This window comes from Anthonomus grandis, chromosome 22 (genome assembly GCF_022605725.1).
Source record: "Anthonomus grandis grandis chromosome 22, icAntGran1.3, whole genome shotgun sequence".
Lineage (NCBI taxonomy): Eukaryota > Metazoa > Arthropoda > Insecta > Coleoptera > Curculionidae > Anthonomus > Anthonomus grandis.
Window position 1 is genome coordinate 17,137,060 of NC_065567.1, and position 17,877 is coordinate 17,154,936.

At 31.2% G+C, this 17,877-nt stretch overlaps 2 protein-coding genes across 13 annotated transcripts in view; one reads left to right on the plus strand and one right to left on the minus strand.

Annotated features, from left to right (window-relative positions):
- LOC126748368 (delta(24)-sterol reductase-like) overlaps positions 1-17,877 on the plus strand; it is a 49,855-nt gene that overhangs the window by 568 nt on the left and 31,410 nt on the right. The window lies entirely within an intron of this gene.
- Positions 105-17,877, minus strand: part of LOC126748365 (nuclear protein MDM1) — a 79,851-nt gene continuing 62,078 nt past the window's right edge. For 4 of the 12 annotated variants that reach the window (XM_050457539.1, XM_050457540.1, XM_050457543.1 and 1 more), the window contains exons 4-14: positions 9,935-10,081; positions 9,522-9,723; positions 5,732-5,797; positions 5,535-5,620; positions 5,071-5,341; positions 4,488-4,658; positions 3,331-3,462; positions 2,356-2,499; positions 1,906-2,130; positions 951-1,187; positions 105-895 (exon numbers count right to left, since the gene is read on the minus strand). In XM_050457539.1, the coding sequence (XP_050313496.1) occupies positions 1,069-1,187; positions 1,906-2,130; positions 2,356-2,499; positions 3,331-3,462; positions 4,488-4,658; positions 5,071-5,341; positions 5,535-5,620; positions 5,732-5,797; positions 9,522-9,723; positions 9,935-10,081 (1,563 nt within the window). In that variant the 3' untranslated portion in view covers positions 105-895; positions 951-1,068. Of the gene's footprint in view, positions 896-950; positions 1,188-1,905; positions 2,131-2,355; positions 2,500-3,330; positions 3,463-4,487; positions 4,659-5,070; positions 5,342-5,534; positions 5,798-9,521; positions 9,724-9,934; positions 10,082-17,877 lie in introns of all 12 variants that reach the window. The other 8 variants (XM_050457538.1, XM_050457537.1, XM_050457533.1 and 5 more) reach the window with 8 other exon arrangements.

Below are 17,877 nucleotides of genomic sequence, written 5' to 3' on the forward strand. Positions count from 1 at the left end.
GTAGGACTTTTTCATTCTCTTTTTATAATTATTTTAAAATTTATCCATTGTCTTGTTTCAAAATGTCAATTCAAGGGAATGAAGGAAGAAAAGAAACTAAACAATCTTTTTTTAACAGAAACTTTATATATCCTCTTTTACCGGTTTTTATAATATCAATAAATAAGTGCGTTCGATGTACACTAACTTAACAGGAAAAATATGCAAGCAAACGCATCTACACAAAATATATAAATATTATTTTACCATATTTGTATAACCTCTTGCGGCAGAAACACGAGTGCACTGATAAGAGATCACAATTTAGACATTATTAAAATTTTATAAAAATGGGACGTTGGATTACATGGTTTTTTAGCTAATTAACTTTTTCGTCAAATGACAGACCGTGATAATTTCATGATTATTCTTAACTTTTCTAAAAAGCAATTTAAATCTGATTTTTATAACTGCTTTTCTCAAAATTTTGCTTGATACTTGAAATATCAGGCTTTGCCATTTGACTGCTGAACTTATACGGAGTGAAATACTTATTTCCTGCTGTGAATTTTTGACGGACTCGGTATTAAATATATGGACAGCATGAAACATATTATGTATATCTAAGCAGTTAATGTCAAATATTATAAAGGCTTAAAACGTTGCTTAAAATATTGTAATATCAGCTAAGATCCTAAATGTTTTCCAATTCACACTGATTTTTTGGCTACTACCCTGTTGAAAATGGCACAGTATATATAAATATTAGTTTTTACGTATTAGTATACTATCACTCTTGGTGCTCATTTTTCAACTGATTTAACCCAAAAAAGGTTTGGATGGCGGTGGTTCTGCGACATTTTATATATATGGCATCGGATGGGGTATACAATTCTATGGAGATGGAAGTCTTATACTGAAAAATATATTCATTTAATATAATCAAACATTCAAATATAAAAAACGCTGACCTGTGCAGTAATGGCCCTGCCCTGGCCCAAGATCACGCTTCTCTGCTAATTCCATACCTAAAGCAACATAATCAAATTGAATATGGATTAAGCATAAATCGTCTTTAGGGCCCCTAGTTTATGACAAGCTGGCTTGTCCTTCTGCTAAGGTTGGGGGCGCTGATTGGGCCACCGGTGGGGGTACTTCTGGGGGTGTCCAGGCCTTTACCTCACTCTGCGGGCGACTACCTGGATCACCTAGAGACAATGTTAATAAAATTAGATACTTCACTTAATTTTTTTAGTATTAGCTATATAGTTTTTTAAATATAATTTTTACTGTACTACCTCCCCACCATTTCAATTAGTAGTTCGTATTATAAAACGTACTTTTTTCAATTCTAATAAGAAAATATCAAACAACTTAATATTATTACTACGTAAAATTATATTAAAATTTACATAAAATATTTATTTTTATAAGATACTATGAATAATATTCTAACTAATTCTTACTAAATTTTCTATTCTAATCTAAAATTCGATTTTTGACATTTTGTATTGGAATATAACGTAAGAAAAATAGGAAACAATACACTTATATTCCATAAAAATTAGTGGATCGATTTTTCCATTTCCCGTTGCTAACATTTGGTCACAGCATTAAAGTTTTCCTCTTTTGTTATTAAATCAATATGATCCCTTACCAGCTTAAATACAGAATCTCCCTACCCTGTATAAAATGTAGTAAATTCTGTAAGCTTAATGACTTGTGCTAACCACATACAATGCTGCCATAAATTGTAACATAATGGGGCTTTTAGAGGTTTAGTTTAAGTCCGTCTGCGCATAAAGAATGTAGAATAAAGGTTAAATGCTTCGTAACAGACTTAATGAGGGCTTTGACTAAACTTCGTATATTTGGAAAATCGAGACATTAACATAACATAACTAAAAAAAGTGAAGAAATTCTTACCGTCACGAACATTTTGGGTAACGGTGAACGTCTTTCCAGTGTCCAGAGGCACAGTCCAGTTCACGGGATCCGGAGATCTCATGATTATTTGCTCAGGAGATTTAACTCTTGTTGGCTCTGGAGGCGATTTAATTACTGGTTCGTATTCAAGGCTGTCTAGTTGATCGTTTTCTTGATTCTTTTTCATTTCAGTTGGCGTTTGTTCAGACTTTGGTTGTTCAGAAGCTACGTAAATAATTATACTTTTTATATTTACAATTTACAAGGACATTTGAGACTTACAAAATGAGGGCTACATATGACATGCTAAGCTCATATATGTATGTGGAAATCAGATTTAGATAAGTTTAATATGTTTAGAGCAATAAATACGTTTTTTTAAAGCTTCAAGAACTGTGACATTCGTTAACTTGCGTGTGCCAAGTATCGTGCCTTATTTCAGGATCTTACCTTCGTGTGTTCCTTTTCGGTTTTGCTTAGATGAGTCTATCATACCTAATGATTTATTTTTATTTGTTTTGGCCAATCTATCATCTTCGTTTTTAGTTACCGAACTTGATTTAGAGCGGGATGAGGCAGTTGTGTTCAGGGATGCTAAAAAACCCGAAACATTTGTTACAGTACACCATATGCACACTTTGTATTTTCTCAGATTTCTTCTAGAAATACCAAAACAAATGCAAAGCTTTCTCAGAAACCATTTTTTAGGCACTAAATTAGAAGCTTCTTGCAAATTAAATTAAGCATATTTATACTATTTCATTGTGCATTAAAGGAATATACTCTTGCGAATCTTAAATAACTTTTTCAGTAAGCATATTTTCTTCATTATTATTTAAAATTTTGTTATGAAGTAAAAGGATAATTATACAGAGGTAATTAAAATAAAGAAAACTCAAATCAAGGTCACATAATGTGTATGTAATTCAAAAGTTATGTAAAAACATAAAAATCTGTCAGATCTAAGAGTTGAACTAGACAGATCCGCCTGATTTGGAGTTTACTTTATTTTAGTTATTAGAATGTGAGTCTCTTTAAGAATAATGGACTATTTCTTGAAATTATATACAGATAATGAAGAAAATATCTATATACTCGGCAGCTAATAAAAGGCGATTTTCTGAAAATGGTTTCTGACAATAACCAAAACTCAGCAACACTCGTTCACGATTCTACACAATATTCTAAAGGGAAACTAATGATGACGCATGTTTTGTGATGAAGCCATGTGAAAAGCAAAGGGCGACTCTTGGCACACACCTGTGAATTTTTAAGCTTAAACAAAAGAGGTCCTGTTTATTACAATAACTTTAATTTTTTTAAATCATACAGGCTCCCTTTGGGTTTATATTAGATTTTAAAAGTTTTTAAAGAAAAGTTCCTTAAAAATTTTTAAAATAATGCTAGCTTTATAAATGACCTTACAGGGGCGTGGTCTCTTATTGGAAGGGGTGTTAGATGTAGATTTTCTTCCTCCTTTGACAGTAGACCTAGATTGTCTCTTGGGTGATTGCTTTTCTTTATTCTCCGATGTAGGCCCAACTGACTGAGAGCGAACTAAATAATACATTATATATTAAAAAACTTCGTTTCTATTTTAAGCTCTTAAATTAGCAATCGATTTAAAATATAATTTAAGTTTTTGCAACAATTTCTTATAAATGTAATGTATCGAGATTTAAACGCGTTTAAAATTGCAGCTTCAGTAAGCAATGATTTTTGCATAAAAGATCTCAAATAAATTACACACCAAACGGACACCCTTTATTTTATGCTCCTGTTTAATAAAAAGCGTAATAAAATTACATCATTATACAGCAGTTGTAAGCTATGTAAGCCATGTTATGTATCTCTCCTAAAATGTAAAAAAGGAGACCAAGAAATTTTTTTTTCAAACCGAATAATTTGGCTCAACCTGTACAACGTACATATAAGGCACACTCTCCCAAAATTATATCACATGTAATATTGTAACAAAATGTACAAAGAAAAGGAAGCAATAGAAAGAAAAAAATACTTTTTATTATAATTCTTCCAAAGAAAAAACTGACATATTTTAATGACAGGCGCACATCTGACTTAAGAAATCACAGCTTATGATTGGACATAATTAAATTAGGCAAATAAATTTGAAACTGCATTCTTCTCGAAATATATGCAACCATTTTTTCAAGTTTATTAAAAACACATATTTTGTCGTAAAAAGGAGGTACATGTTATGTTAAAGAAGAAGATTCCAAAAGAACCAATACATACTCTCCTGAAATTTCCTTGTCCTTGTCTGGAGCAATGATAAATAGAACGACAAAGAAAGATGTAATTAAGAAATAAAAAACGGTAAAAACGAAACAACAGAATAGTTATATTGAAGAAGGCCAAGAACCTTTAACGACTTTAGAGAAAAATATTCCAGAAGAACCAGAACCAAAAGATGTGCATAATTTAATATGTACATCTTTTGGGGTATATACTGTATAAAGGTACTAAGACTTGAGTTAATAGTTATCATCTTCTGTGGAACGTGTGTATAACATATGATGTAATATATGAAAATATAAGCACTGTTGTAAAGATTTACTAACCTAAATAATTTTTACCTTCTTTTCCTTTTTGGCTTCCGCGTTTACTTGAAGTCTTTAATGGTGAGCTTTTCTTAGGGCTATTTTTTTGAGATCCTCGGGAATCCTCATCCTTTTTAGGAATAGTTGGCTCTAATTTCTCTCTAGTTGGCGATAGAATCAAACCATCAAATTCTAAAACAAAGCAGGAAACATTTTGAAAATTAACTAAAGTGATAATAAAAATTACTATAAAAAAATATTTTTAAACTAAAAAAAGTTATGTGTAAAAAGAAAATTAAAAAGAAAAAGAATAGGGTAGGCTACAAGAGATATAAAATACATGTGCTGTATTTTGTTTAACTGATAATAATCAACAAATGAAACCAAAACATGTAAGACTGCTAAGGTAAATTTATATAAGCTTTTTTATCTCTAAATGACCTACCCTATTATTTCCCTAAGACTTTGCATCAGCCTTCCAAACACCTTCCATACACAAAAAGCACTCTTTATTACTATTTACACATGAATCACGTAGGTAAGCTTAACTAAACTAAACCGAATAAAAAATTGTCAAATCATAAAATAAAATACGAACTCTTACCAGACCCACCAGTGGTTCGTTCCAAGTGGTGCCTAATAATATCCCTAATCATACGGGCGTTATTCTCGGCATTCCTATACGCCTTCGTGGGAGAACTTTTTCTATTATTGTCTTCTTCTTTGTCTTCCTTGGTGTAAGACTTCGTCATGTGCGAAGCCAGTGACAAAGCCGATAAGGAACTTCTTCTGGATACTTGATCCCACAACTCGACTTGTTTATTATAAATGTCCGATAACCGTTCAGGTGCAAGCTCTGATCCCCAGCCTCTATGCTAAAAATTAAAAAGAACTTTTATATATTTTCATATTTTGTTAATGTTTAAAAGCTTCGTTTCCACTGCATTTCATATCAGATTTTAACGAGAATTCATTATGCATCAAAGGTATTGTATTGGATTGGATTGGAGTACACGAACTTGTGAATAGTTAATTAATTTGCTGAGTTTATCTATGTTAGTTACTAACCTTATATTCTCCGGCTTTTTTGCGAAGCTCAACAACTTCACGGTACCAAGACGCATCATTATCCATCAAGTCTGCATCAGAAAAATCTTTATGTACATTTTCAGTCTCACGTATGGCGGACGTTCGTTTTTTCGAGGAGAACCGTCCGCTTATATATTGGTATTGTGTAAAAGGCCTAAACTGTTTTTTATACTCACTGTTTAGTTCTTCTCTAGCCTTTTCTTGGTTCGCACGATCGTCTACTAATGGTTCCAATTCGCTTGCTAAAATACAATTTAAAATGTTTCTACTGCACGAAAAAACTTTTTAACTCGAATTAACAGTACGGCCCTGTCGCGTGATAAGAATCGTTAAAAGTTTTAGTTAAGCGGACAGGACCGTAGTGAGATTTTTACTGGGTCAGTCTTTTTTAATGTTGACACATAAATTTTGCATGAGCCGCTAATAAAGGATTTAATGTACAATTTAATGTTTTTGATGTATATTGTTAAAACGTGCTTAAATTGTAAACATTTTTCTTTTGGACTCTTATCCGCATCCAAAAAATATAATTTTAATGCCTACAAACATTACATATACACTTGAACGATACAACATTGAAAGACTAGAACTAGTAAACAATTATTTTGTTTGAGTTCAACATGTGCTTAGGGACAAGGGGGATATTTTGTTTACAAACACATTCACCAATTCTCTGTAATCAAGTTTATACACATTTTCAAAGAGGACATTTTTACCTATATATTAACACATAATAATTTAACTTATTGTTGTTAGATTTTGGATTAAAAACAAGAAGTAAAAATAGATATAGGTATCTTATTCTAAGCGCAAAAATATCTTCACAGGAAAAAAAAATTACATTTTTATTCTCAAAACCGCTTTTAAAAAATTTGGAATGGCAACACCGCAATCAAAAGCTGATGTCCTCTTACAAAATTTCATCAAACAGCTTTGTGTATTCATTCGGCATTTGTGTTCTGTGTTTTTTCCTTAGTTTTTAGTTGAAAAAGGAGAAAGGTCTCATTTAAGTGTTTTTCTAAATTATTACCATGGTAACAACTTGTTCCATTTATGCCGCACCATGGGAAAAAGGCGGTTCAAGCCAGTCTTTCATTCACAAGTAAGTACCAATACTGTCATAACATCATATCAAGGGAGAACCGTCATCATAAACGTAGAGTAGGGGAGCATTTCCATAAAAATGCTCTTTAATCGATAGATACCTTTACTCTAATGAAGTACGTATAAAAAATGCATAAAGAGTTCATAAACAGTAATATTGTTTATAATTTAAAGCATAATTTATTATTAATAGATATTTATCATGTAAATAGTTTTTGACGAGGTCACTAGATTCCTTTTGTGCCTGTCAAAATAAGTGAAAATTTTTTATAATATTATAAAGTGTTTTTTTTGCCATTTCTTCATAAACATTTGGCATCATTGCATCAGAGATCTTGCAAGCAAACAAACTGCCCTTAGTTCCACGGCAATGCTAATTTTATCCTTTTAATATTCTAAATATATACATATAGGTTTTTAAAGTTTAGGAAGAAGTTTGTCGAAAATATTAAACAACTTACATTATTTTTTCCAAAATAAATCTCTTAGATAGATAATCCTGTCCGAAAGACAATGCTTAAAAATTTTATAGGATCTTCGAAAATAGTACGTGTCGTTGTTTGAACACAGACAACTATTATACATTTAGTGCTTATTAGGTTTGAAGGTTGGAAGCAATATGTTTGAACATGATCATGTAGCGGGAATAGCTAAAGTGGCTTCTCAAAAACTTGCCGCTGTCTTTAAAACCAAAGGCTTTATACAGCGCAAATGCTTTTAATGCTTTACAAGGCTCAGATTTGTCCTTCTCTTGAGTATTGCTCTCGCATATGAACCTCGGAATCCAAACACACTTTCAAGCTGCTTGATTTCATCTAGAATATTATAGTAATAAGATTTTAATACGTCCTATAGGAGATCCAGAGATAACTAGAAGCTTTGACAGTTTGGCGCCGACGTGGCTCTGTTTTATCGATGCCATCACGGTAAGTGCTCTCCGAACTGGCCTTAATCGTTCCGCGCAAGATGTATTCAATAGGCAGATTCGAGTAATGAATATCAAATACATCTGCCGATGCCTAGAACGGCACTTTATCGGAATTGGTTTTTATGGATGAGTTCATTTCTGTGAAATCAAGTTCCAAAGCACGTCTTTCCCGAATATACCAGCCTGCAGAACTTTAAGAAAAATATTTATAGACACCTTCGTAGCACTGGCTGTCTGGCAAAAATAAGCAATTACTCTTTTCACCAACCTGACAACGTACTTTTTAAACGACCCTTGTAACAAATCACATGTTCAACCCACACAGGTCACGCGATCAGTTCTATGATAATAATTAAATCGTCACGTGACAGTTATGTCTAAACTTCCACAAGTTGACCTAAGCGGTCAAGAAGGCCGCCGAATCTTTTATTTACCAGGGGAAAATAAAAGATTTCTCCTAAGACATCTAACACTAACACTAGGGGTAAGAGGGGAGTTTTGAAGCGCGCTTTGTTTTGGGGTCAAAACTACTTCAAAAGAGGTTTTTTTCACATTTTTTTGAATTGAGTCTCTAGAGCAATTCAAGATATACTTTCTAGTTGAGCGATTTGCATAAAATCCAAAATCATTAACGATTTATCTATTTTTTCCAAAAAGCTAGTTTGAGGGAATCACAAAAAACGTTTGAGGCACGAATAAAATCGAGGAAAATTTTATTTTTTGATGAAATTTTTTTTATTGGAATCGGAAAAAATGACAAATCCGTAATTATTATCTAGTTTTTAGTCATTATGATTATTAGAGTTGCAGAAGTTAAAAAAAATGGCAAGTTGCCCAATGATTTACATTCGCAATGAGCACACGTATAACGGCTGGCAAATACATTAGCGCACATTAGGCGGACTGGTCAGTCGCAACCATTACAATGAATTACGTTGTTTTTGGTTAATTTTTTTCGGCATGGGGCCTTTGCAGATCATGGAAAATTGTTCTTCCGAGTAATATCATGATTCCGGTCGTGCCAATAATGTGCGACGACTACGCTTCACTGCTTGACCGTGCTTTATCCGTCTTCTTCTGTTCCTTCTTGGAAGCTTTATTTTAGCTTTTTGTGAAAAAAAAATTTGAAGTTTTGAAATTGTTTCTTTTTTTTTCTAGAAAAACATAAAAATTGAAATTCATAATAAAAATCCTTGGAATTTCACTTTGTTTTATTCATTATTAGCATTCGAAGTATTTAAAAGTAATGCGTAATACGCATATAAAATGAAATTGTAAGTTTATATGTATCATATTTGTTGTGCTTAACATCTCCTCACTTGATGTGCTTCATTTTTCCTCATTCGTTACTTTTTCCGTTTGCCCACCGAGTGAGTAACATAATGTATTTTGCAAAATGTCAAACACAATGTTTCGAGAAATACGTAGAAGCGTGCTATCGAGACGAGTACTACTACAAAATATGAGATTTTGTAAGGAGAAGAAATGTTGACAGTAGGGGGAGCTATCAAAACCACCGCTCAGTACCATCTATAGCTCTGCTTCACAATTCCCCATGCTTCAAAACTCCTCACTTTCCCTTATGTAAGAATTAATTAAAGAAAAATATTTCTTGCATCAAACAAATATTCCACTACGGTCGTATTGTTTTGTTTCATAATTGTTTAAAGTTAAAACGGTTGGGCTCGATAAAAAGTCGCGCGCGCCGTATATGTTAGTCCACACATGCAGGTTAATATATGAAGGACCGTACTCAAAATATAACTGATATATTCTCCATTTCGAGTCATTTATAATTGATAGTTATTTTTTTCAATTTCTATAACAAGTCAGTATTACAATAACTCATTATGAGGAGAAATGTATTCTGTAATATCTATCTAGTCCTGTAGTATCTTCTTTTAATGCCGAGGAAAAAATGTTACTATACTCACCATCTTTATTGTGCACGTCAATCCTTTTCTTATGAACCATAGCATTAGCATTAGCCTTCAAAGCTCCCATAGATTGAGATTTTCTAGGAGCTCCATCTATTTCATCCTTACTAGAATAACCTGGAGGCCAGGCAAATTGCCGCCGGTACTCAGTACTTATTTTTGATATTGCTTTGCGCAGAAGGCCATTTTCCCGACCCTGCTAATTTAAAATAAGGGGTTTACATTAATACTAGTGTTGAAAATTAATTGGTCTAAATGTAGTTATACTGCCTTAAATCATGATTTAATTAACTTTGAAGAACATTTATACAGCATAACTACATTTTAAGGCATGGACGTACACAAGCAATAGAAGAGTGGGTGTAAGGTTTTTAATAATGAGGATATCAGAAATCGACTTTATCTTTTACCATATTATCGCAGTCAGGGTCAGACTCTCTCCTGCGCTCCCCGGGATCAATTTCAAGTTCAGGTTCTTTAGCTTTTCCAGACCTGCGCGGTCCCTCCGACTTGCTGCGTCTTGAAGGCCTCCAATTGGGCCCGAACCTCTCTTCCGACTGAAATTAAAATGAATACATCTCTAATTTCGCATCTTATCACATGCCCCCTTGTTTTGCATGCAGCAGATGTTTCTTCGGGTCTAGTTTTTCCACAAATTAGAGCTTAGTTTTCTTTTTGGTACGTTTTCTTACCTAGACGTAATTAGAAGCAATTTATTTTATTTATCTAAGCTATAAAACGCTAGGGGGTAATACGCAGGTGTAGCAAATTTATAGAATTATTTTTCTTCCATAATTTTAGAGAGCCATCGTTATCTTTAAGCCTATTAGCGCTCTTATAATAAAAGAATTAATGGATCGTCTCGACTTTCATAATAGTTGAAAATTTATAAGTAAAACAATTATAAGAGTTGCAAAAAAGTGTATCATTATATGCAATTATAAATCTATTGGCGAAGAGTCCTGACATTTCATGACATTTCGGATATTAGAATAATACCTGTAGATAAAAATGTGTATATTTCTTAAGATATGCATAATTGTATAATCTTGTCTCAATTTTGATGCCAAGAAAAGTATATTCTTAACATTTAATTTTACATGCTTTTTATGCTAAAGAATTTATTAAAAATTTTTGAGTACTTTTCGGCAAATAGAGTTGAAGGAACTCAATAAATTTATTACACAACTTTTAATTTTCTTTTTATACTTAAAAAGATAGTCTTTATAAATGCGCATTAAAGGTATGCGCAGCCTTTCACAGTATGCATACCAATTTCTTCAATATGTAAAAAACATTTTTTTAAATAATTATAGAAAAGACCAATTTAGTATAATATATTACAGAAAGAAACTCTTACTTTCACACACGTATTGTTACTCTATATAACAAAGAGTAAGAGAAGTTTAAATATTTGTACAATTTTAATATTCTTAAATGCAACATTATATTTATGTTTCTAAAAAAAAGAACTTCAATAAAGAAAAAACGCAAAAAGAAGAATGTGCCACAATATATGCAGGTTAAAGATCTTTATACAAATTGATGTGAAATAAGCACGCATCGGGTGCCAACATGTGCAACTTTTTGATTTTTTGACGAATTTTTTTTTTAAATTTCACTTAAACAAACAAGTGTCAAAGGTGGGCATCGTTAATTGCATAATTCCTTTTTTTTATCCAAATCAATAGAAATTTTATAATATTTAAAATAAAAAAGCTATGACCAAAAAACAATTGATCGCGTCTAATATTCTTCTATCAACTCCATAAGCTTATGAGACTGTATTTTTAAAATATGAGCAGTAAAATTAAAGTTAGTTCTATATCATTTATGCTTTTTTGAACATCTAAGTACACACGACTTAACAGCATCTTAAAATGATCCCTTTTACAGTTATGTAAATCTAGTTACAAGATTATCCGAGAATATGTGAGAAATCTCCGTAGTTTAAATAGCTTGCAAGAAAAATAAACACATTCCTTTGTTGAATTTCCCCTCATTATACTTTAAATTTTGTAAAATTTCAAACATCTTTATGGCGACTTGGCATCCAACGTGTAATATAATTTACATGGTGCATGAGAAAGCACTAAAGATTGAATTCCCCATTACACATAATATAATAAAATTCAAGAATCTGTTAAAGGTAGTGCATCCCTAGAAACAGAATTATGCAGATATGTCTCTATGGGTTCATTTTAAGGAGACTTATACACTGAACAACATACTAAAAATCTATATAATTATACAAAGTGACTTAAAAAACATAATTTTCAGTAATCTCCTTTAGGTCCTGTAGAACATATTTAAATTTTGGGGATCGCCCAACATATTCTGTAAAACCCTGTACAATCTCTAATCTCTATTTTTTCTTTATTAAATTTATCAAATTAATAAATTTTTTATTATGCGTGTGGAATTGATCTATTTGTCTCAGTTAATACATTCAATTATATCCAGAAAATATTTTTTTCAAAATATGCATATTAAGAAAAAATAATTGGGATAACGCTTAAATTATCTTAATAAACAGAACCTCCTAAAAGGCCGATGTTCGGAAGTAATGTTTTTAAAATTATTCCAGGATGCTGCAGAAAATGATAAACAACCCATTACCATAAAAAATTCAATTCCGAAAAAATATTTAGAATATTGTAGGTACTTAAGATGATTTTAAACTTCCTTTCACGGGCCATTAATTTGACGCGCCTAATTTAACAAATTCGTTTTTATATTTTGTTGTGATGATTATACAAATTTTTTAGATACATATATCAGCGTCAGATATATCTTTATCGCTTAAAGTGCCTACAATATGCATTTAGTCATTAATTAAATTAACATAGAATTTTATTGAAGCCCTTCTTTGTTGCAACATATTGGTTTCTAAGCAGCTCTTTTAGGTTTTGGTGAAGAGTTGATTTTCCAATTAATAAATAAAATAAAATAAATCGCTTCTATTTTATCTAACATTTATATATGCCATAATTTGTGTAAGTATTAATCTACAGGGTTAAGTGTAAGTTTCTAAAGGTAAATATAGACTTGGGTATGTTTAGATCCTGGCCCTCCCCTAGATGATATATACAAATTTTTGTAATGTGTATTGCATATGTTTTCGAATAGATTGTAGTATATTTTGTTCAAACCCTGTAGATGCCCGTAATTTATTATTTATACACTGAAACGTATTCATTTTAAATTCATTGCTACATGCTTTATTATTTTTTTTAGTAAATAGAGCCTCTCAGATTATTTAACACATTTATTTGTATATGGATATTGGAGTATACGGTTCGAACGTATTACCGTATTATAGCAAAAATATTTATTAGAGGGTATAAATATCTCTGCTACAAGTATTTTTTCAGAAATATTTTAAAAATTTTAGAAATACTTACAATATACAATTATTTTCAAGAGCCACTAGAACATCATTTACGAAATACCAACAATTAAATGAACAATATGGTGTATCTAGACCAATTCCAAGTTTTTTTCTCGGATGTAATATGGTTAATTGTATACAATAAATGCTATTTTTAGATGTATGATCTTATGTTAATTAAAATATCCTAAAGCGATGTTTTTGCGAACTACATTGGGAATAAAAGTTCGAAAAGTTTTTTTTGATCGCTGAAAATGTTACAAAAATAAGTTTGGGATATGAATCATTAAAAATATCACAAAAAATATGAATTGAGCGCCTGCATTCAGTTACTAATAGTTAACTGTATCAAATTTTTCTATACAAGATATTTTTAGATAAAAGGTAAGAGGGAAATAAGGTGGGTAATTTAAACTTAACTATGTTAGCCCCCCAAAAATGTATACTGTTGGCAAATAAATTACGCCACAGGTCGTATCGACGTTTATTTGGTTCTTTTGGAAACTTGCTTTTATGTTTACCATATCAACTTTTAATGAAGATCAAAACACCAAAAAAAATAAATTTTCATAGCAATCATTGAAAGTTCATCACAATTTAATTTTAATTTACGGATAAATTTATTTTTGGACTATGCTCTTTTGTTGTTCTTTTGCGCGAATTATAACATAATTTAAATTGAAATATCCTATTTATTAGACGCAAAGTACTTGTCCAACGGAATTATTTACTAACTACGAAACTGTCGAGGCATCACAATGGGAATTAAATTTGCGCCGCTACGAGATTCCGAGAGCGTGAAATTCGCAGAAATTGATGGGACAATTTCTTTCGCAGTATGATAGAATCTAGCCCATTATTTGAAAATTCATTATTATTAGTGACTTAAAAAATATAGCCTTTTACGTTACATGAGTTTATTATACAGTCTGGTGACTAACTGGAATAAATTCAGTTAAAACTAATCAAAATTTATCTTAGCATCTTATACATTAAACGCAACTTTTAATAATTTAATGGTTTTTTTTTTCGTATTTCTCCTTTAGATAATCACAAAAGTAAATAGGACAATTTAATCAGGAAAAAGTGCTCTTTTCAATGAGAGTTTAAAAAAAGTGGCTTTCCATTTAAAAAAAAAAAAGTTTGGGTTAATTTGGACCCCCCCTGTAGGTGAAAAAATACAAAAACTATCTTGAAATGTAAAAAAAAATAAACAAAAATCGACGTGTCTCAGGAATTTTGCGAGATAAAATTTGATTAGTTTTAACTGAATTTATTCCAGTTAAAGTCACCACACTGTATATTTAATAAATATTGTTTTTATGTAAAGTTTAACTAATCTTAGAAAAATGATGGTTTAACTGAAACGAGTTTTAAAAAAGCATGAAAGATTTTATTGCACTTTTCTTTTGTGTATTTTCATTCTAGCTTCCAGTGTGTATTTAATGTTAATATCTATTTTGTATTTAGGTATAACTATGAACGTCTTAAATAAACAACAACTCATACAAGAATAAACAACTTGTTTGGTTATTGTTCTTCACACAATTGACCGGCAAGCAACGCTATTCGCTATATACGCATATTTAACACAAGCTATTGAATTTCTTATGTCTCGCTTTTGCCTTTCTATAACTTTGTATTAATTTGAAATTTCACACAATAGAAGAAATCGTAACAAAAAAGTCTTTTAACTTAAGCGTGAAATGTTTCGGTAAAATATTCCTCTCAACTTATAAAGTTTTCTGTCAATATAAGTGATGTCAAGATAAAAATTATGCCAAACTCAACAATGATAAGTATTTAAGAGATTTGGGAATCAGAATACATCAGTGCATAATCCATAGTTAAATGAGAACTCGATTAAACGCGATCAAATTGGGCACGGGAATAATGTAATAAACTTATTTATAGCTTTAAAACCTCGAACGTAAGAAAACAAAATATTGTAATTCAATTTTGTAAGAGTTTTCTTTTACTAACAACAGTAAACAAAAAATGTCGGAGTTTGAGGAATATAATATTTATTTACTAATTAACTGTATTATTTTCAGCTTTGCAAGAAAAACATTTTAAACGATACTTCATATTTTTTACATAAAAACCCAAATGTATTGTAGCGTTCCTTGTAATTTTAGCAAAAACATCGTTAATAGTAATGAAATATCAAAATAAAATAAATTGGTAATAACCAAAAGCTAAGTGAGTAGTTCTCCAAGCTTAAGATAAAATAGAAAAAAGTTACTTTCTAAATTAATTTTACTATACGCCTAACATTTTACTCTTTGCTTAAGGCTCTAATTTAATAATGCAGTGTACTTGCGACTTCCATCGAAATCTAGACGATGGTCCCAAAATAGGTTAGACATGCAGACAAGCCGGAGAGAGCAACTCTAAATTACTTTTTTTCCTAAATAAAATTCACTTTACGTTTGGCCACTTCTCTTTTTGTAAGTGTTTTTATGTTTTACACGTTTCGAAATGTCTTTTATCAAAGGCAATTAAAGATATAATAAAAATTATGTTCTTTACAGATATTATTAACAAACATTAACAGTAATTAATTATATTGCCAACGATGCATTGCCGGCCTACTCCTATATTCATGAATGAATTTCTGTCAAAGCTTGAGGACGATCAACGTTGCCGATATGCCAAAACGAGAATCTTCTGTATGTACGAGTTTCTCATTCTGGTTTTTTATAAACTTTACCTTTATTTAAAAGCTGGTTATAAGTACACATTTATCAGTACGTGTCAATGTAATGTCTGATATTAGAATCCAGATTTATCCTGAATAAAAAGACGTCATAAAAGTTATGGGCTTTTTTATAAAACCTAAATGAACACAAAATTTCGAGGATTTTTCAAGGCTAAATCGATATGACCAGTCCAGAAAGATAAAAAATTCCTATAAATTTGGTTGGGAATTAATAAGAACATAACGAAATTGCCAATTGGTAAGATCGATGATAAGGTGTTTCTTATTATTCTATTAAACGTCGTTATCATCCACCGAGTCTGATGTAATTACGTTGCCAAGGAGCAAACAGACATTCTCATTGTGATAATGTGTGTCGAAACAATTACAAATAAATATTTATAGTCATTGATGAATAAAACGTCTGGTTTATTAGCTTTAATGCCTTTAAAGATAACAATTATGCGCGATTCCCAGGATAAATATTTAACAACCTTTTAAACATTATTTTACATCTTGTGTAAATCGTAATCATTGAGCATATTGAAAGGACTTCTCTAAATTATCATATAAAACGCATTACAAAAAGAGAATTGATTACCAAATGTAAAGACCTCTCAAGGTATTCAAATGATTGAAGGGTGTGAAGTGAACTATATTCTTAATAAGCAAATGTGCAAAATAATGTTGGAATTATACTATTATATCCAGCATCAAACGAAAAGCTGTAGTAAATAAAAGCAATCAATACTCACACCCTTCATATATTATTTTTTACAAATCACAATTATATTTGGATAAGTAATTCATTAGATTGTAGAAAATGTATTCCTAAAAAGAGCCTGTCCTGAATATAAAAACCGTCTTCTTAAGTTAACAAGTTCTATCGGTCATTTATCGGTTAAATCAACAATTTCATTTTGGCTCTTACTAGGTAAAAGTTATAATTAGTACATTTCAGTAAAGTGATGATTTTCATACTTTCACATGTGATTGTTTTAAACCTAGAAGCGTGCATACATAAAAAAATTATTTGGGGAGGGCAGGTGCAAAAACCGCTTACCTTACTTTCCTAAAAAAAATAAATAAACAAAAACAAAAGTGAAATAAAGCCAATGACTGTCCGTTTGATATATTATCAGTCACGTCAATTACAAAGGCATAAGATAAATTTAAATAGATTAAATGACAATGAGCGCAGCAAATGACATCCATGATTGATTATGCCGTAATATTGGTAACCACAAACGGAAACGAGCTAAATATGGCACTTGGGTCTGGATATGCATGTAGTTATTAAGAGCCTGTTACGGGCTTTGATGAAATTATGAATCGATTTGTGTAATTTCCAGCTCCAGCCAATTATGACGGTGATGCGTCATATCTATTAAAGCATTGAAATTATATAGATTTAGAAGAAAAAGTACAATTTTTTTATAGCGAATTTTAGAAATTTATTTTTGAACTCTAATAATGAATGAATATTTGAAAATAAATGTAAAAGATTTTGTTTGTTTAGTTGTTCCGTTTAAAAAAAGCTTTTCGAAGCACCTAACTAATCTACCTCATGTTTACCCCACTTATCAAGGAGATGTTTAAGATCTGGGATTTACAGAAATACACTTTCATATTTACTGATTATATTCGGCGCTTTAATGGCAGAGAGACAGTTAAATATATTTATTTTGTTACTTCAAACTTGCTATTTTGAGTTTGATTACGAGCAAGAGCTGTTCTGCATTGGCCAAACTTAATAATTTTCTATTATAGTTTTCTAACAACATGGTCCCTTGACTATTTTGACATTGACTTGTGGATTTTATGGTAAAGGAATAAAAATTTTACAGTTGCTACTATACTACAATTACTTCTGAGATACACCAAAAGTAGATGATATCTTCTAGTTGTTTCTGGTGTTTCATGTTTAACAGACTAAGTGCGGGTATACACGATCCGGTTTTAACGGATGTGGTAGAAACGTAGCGGCACCGCATTGGTACTACAACACATAGGTTAAGATAGGAGGCGTACACGATGCGTTAGCACCGCATCGACGGAAGAGCAACGCTGAACACAGCTTGCTGCGGTAGCAACGGACAACGGACGGGATTGTCCCTAGCCAACACACGTACTTAAATGTATCGCGATACACGTTCCGGTTGTAACGCGTTTGTTAGTCATTTTCACCCAAATTAAATATCTTGTTTTAACACAGCTAACAATTCGCCAAATGATTTTTTAGACATCCTGTAATAATTAAA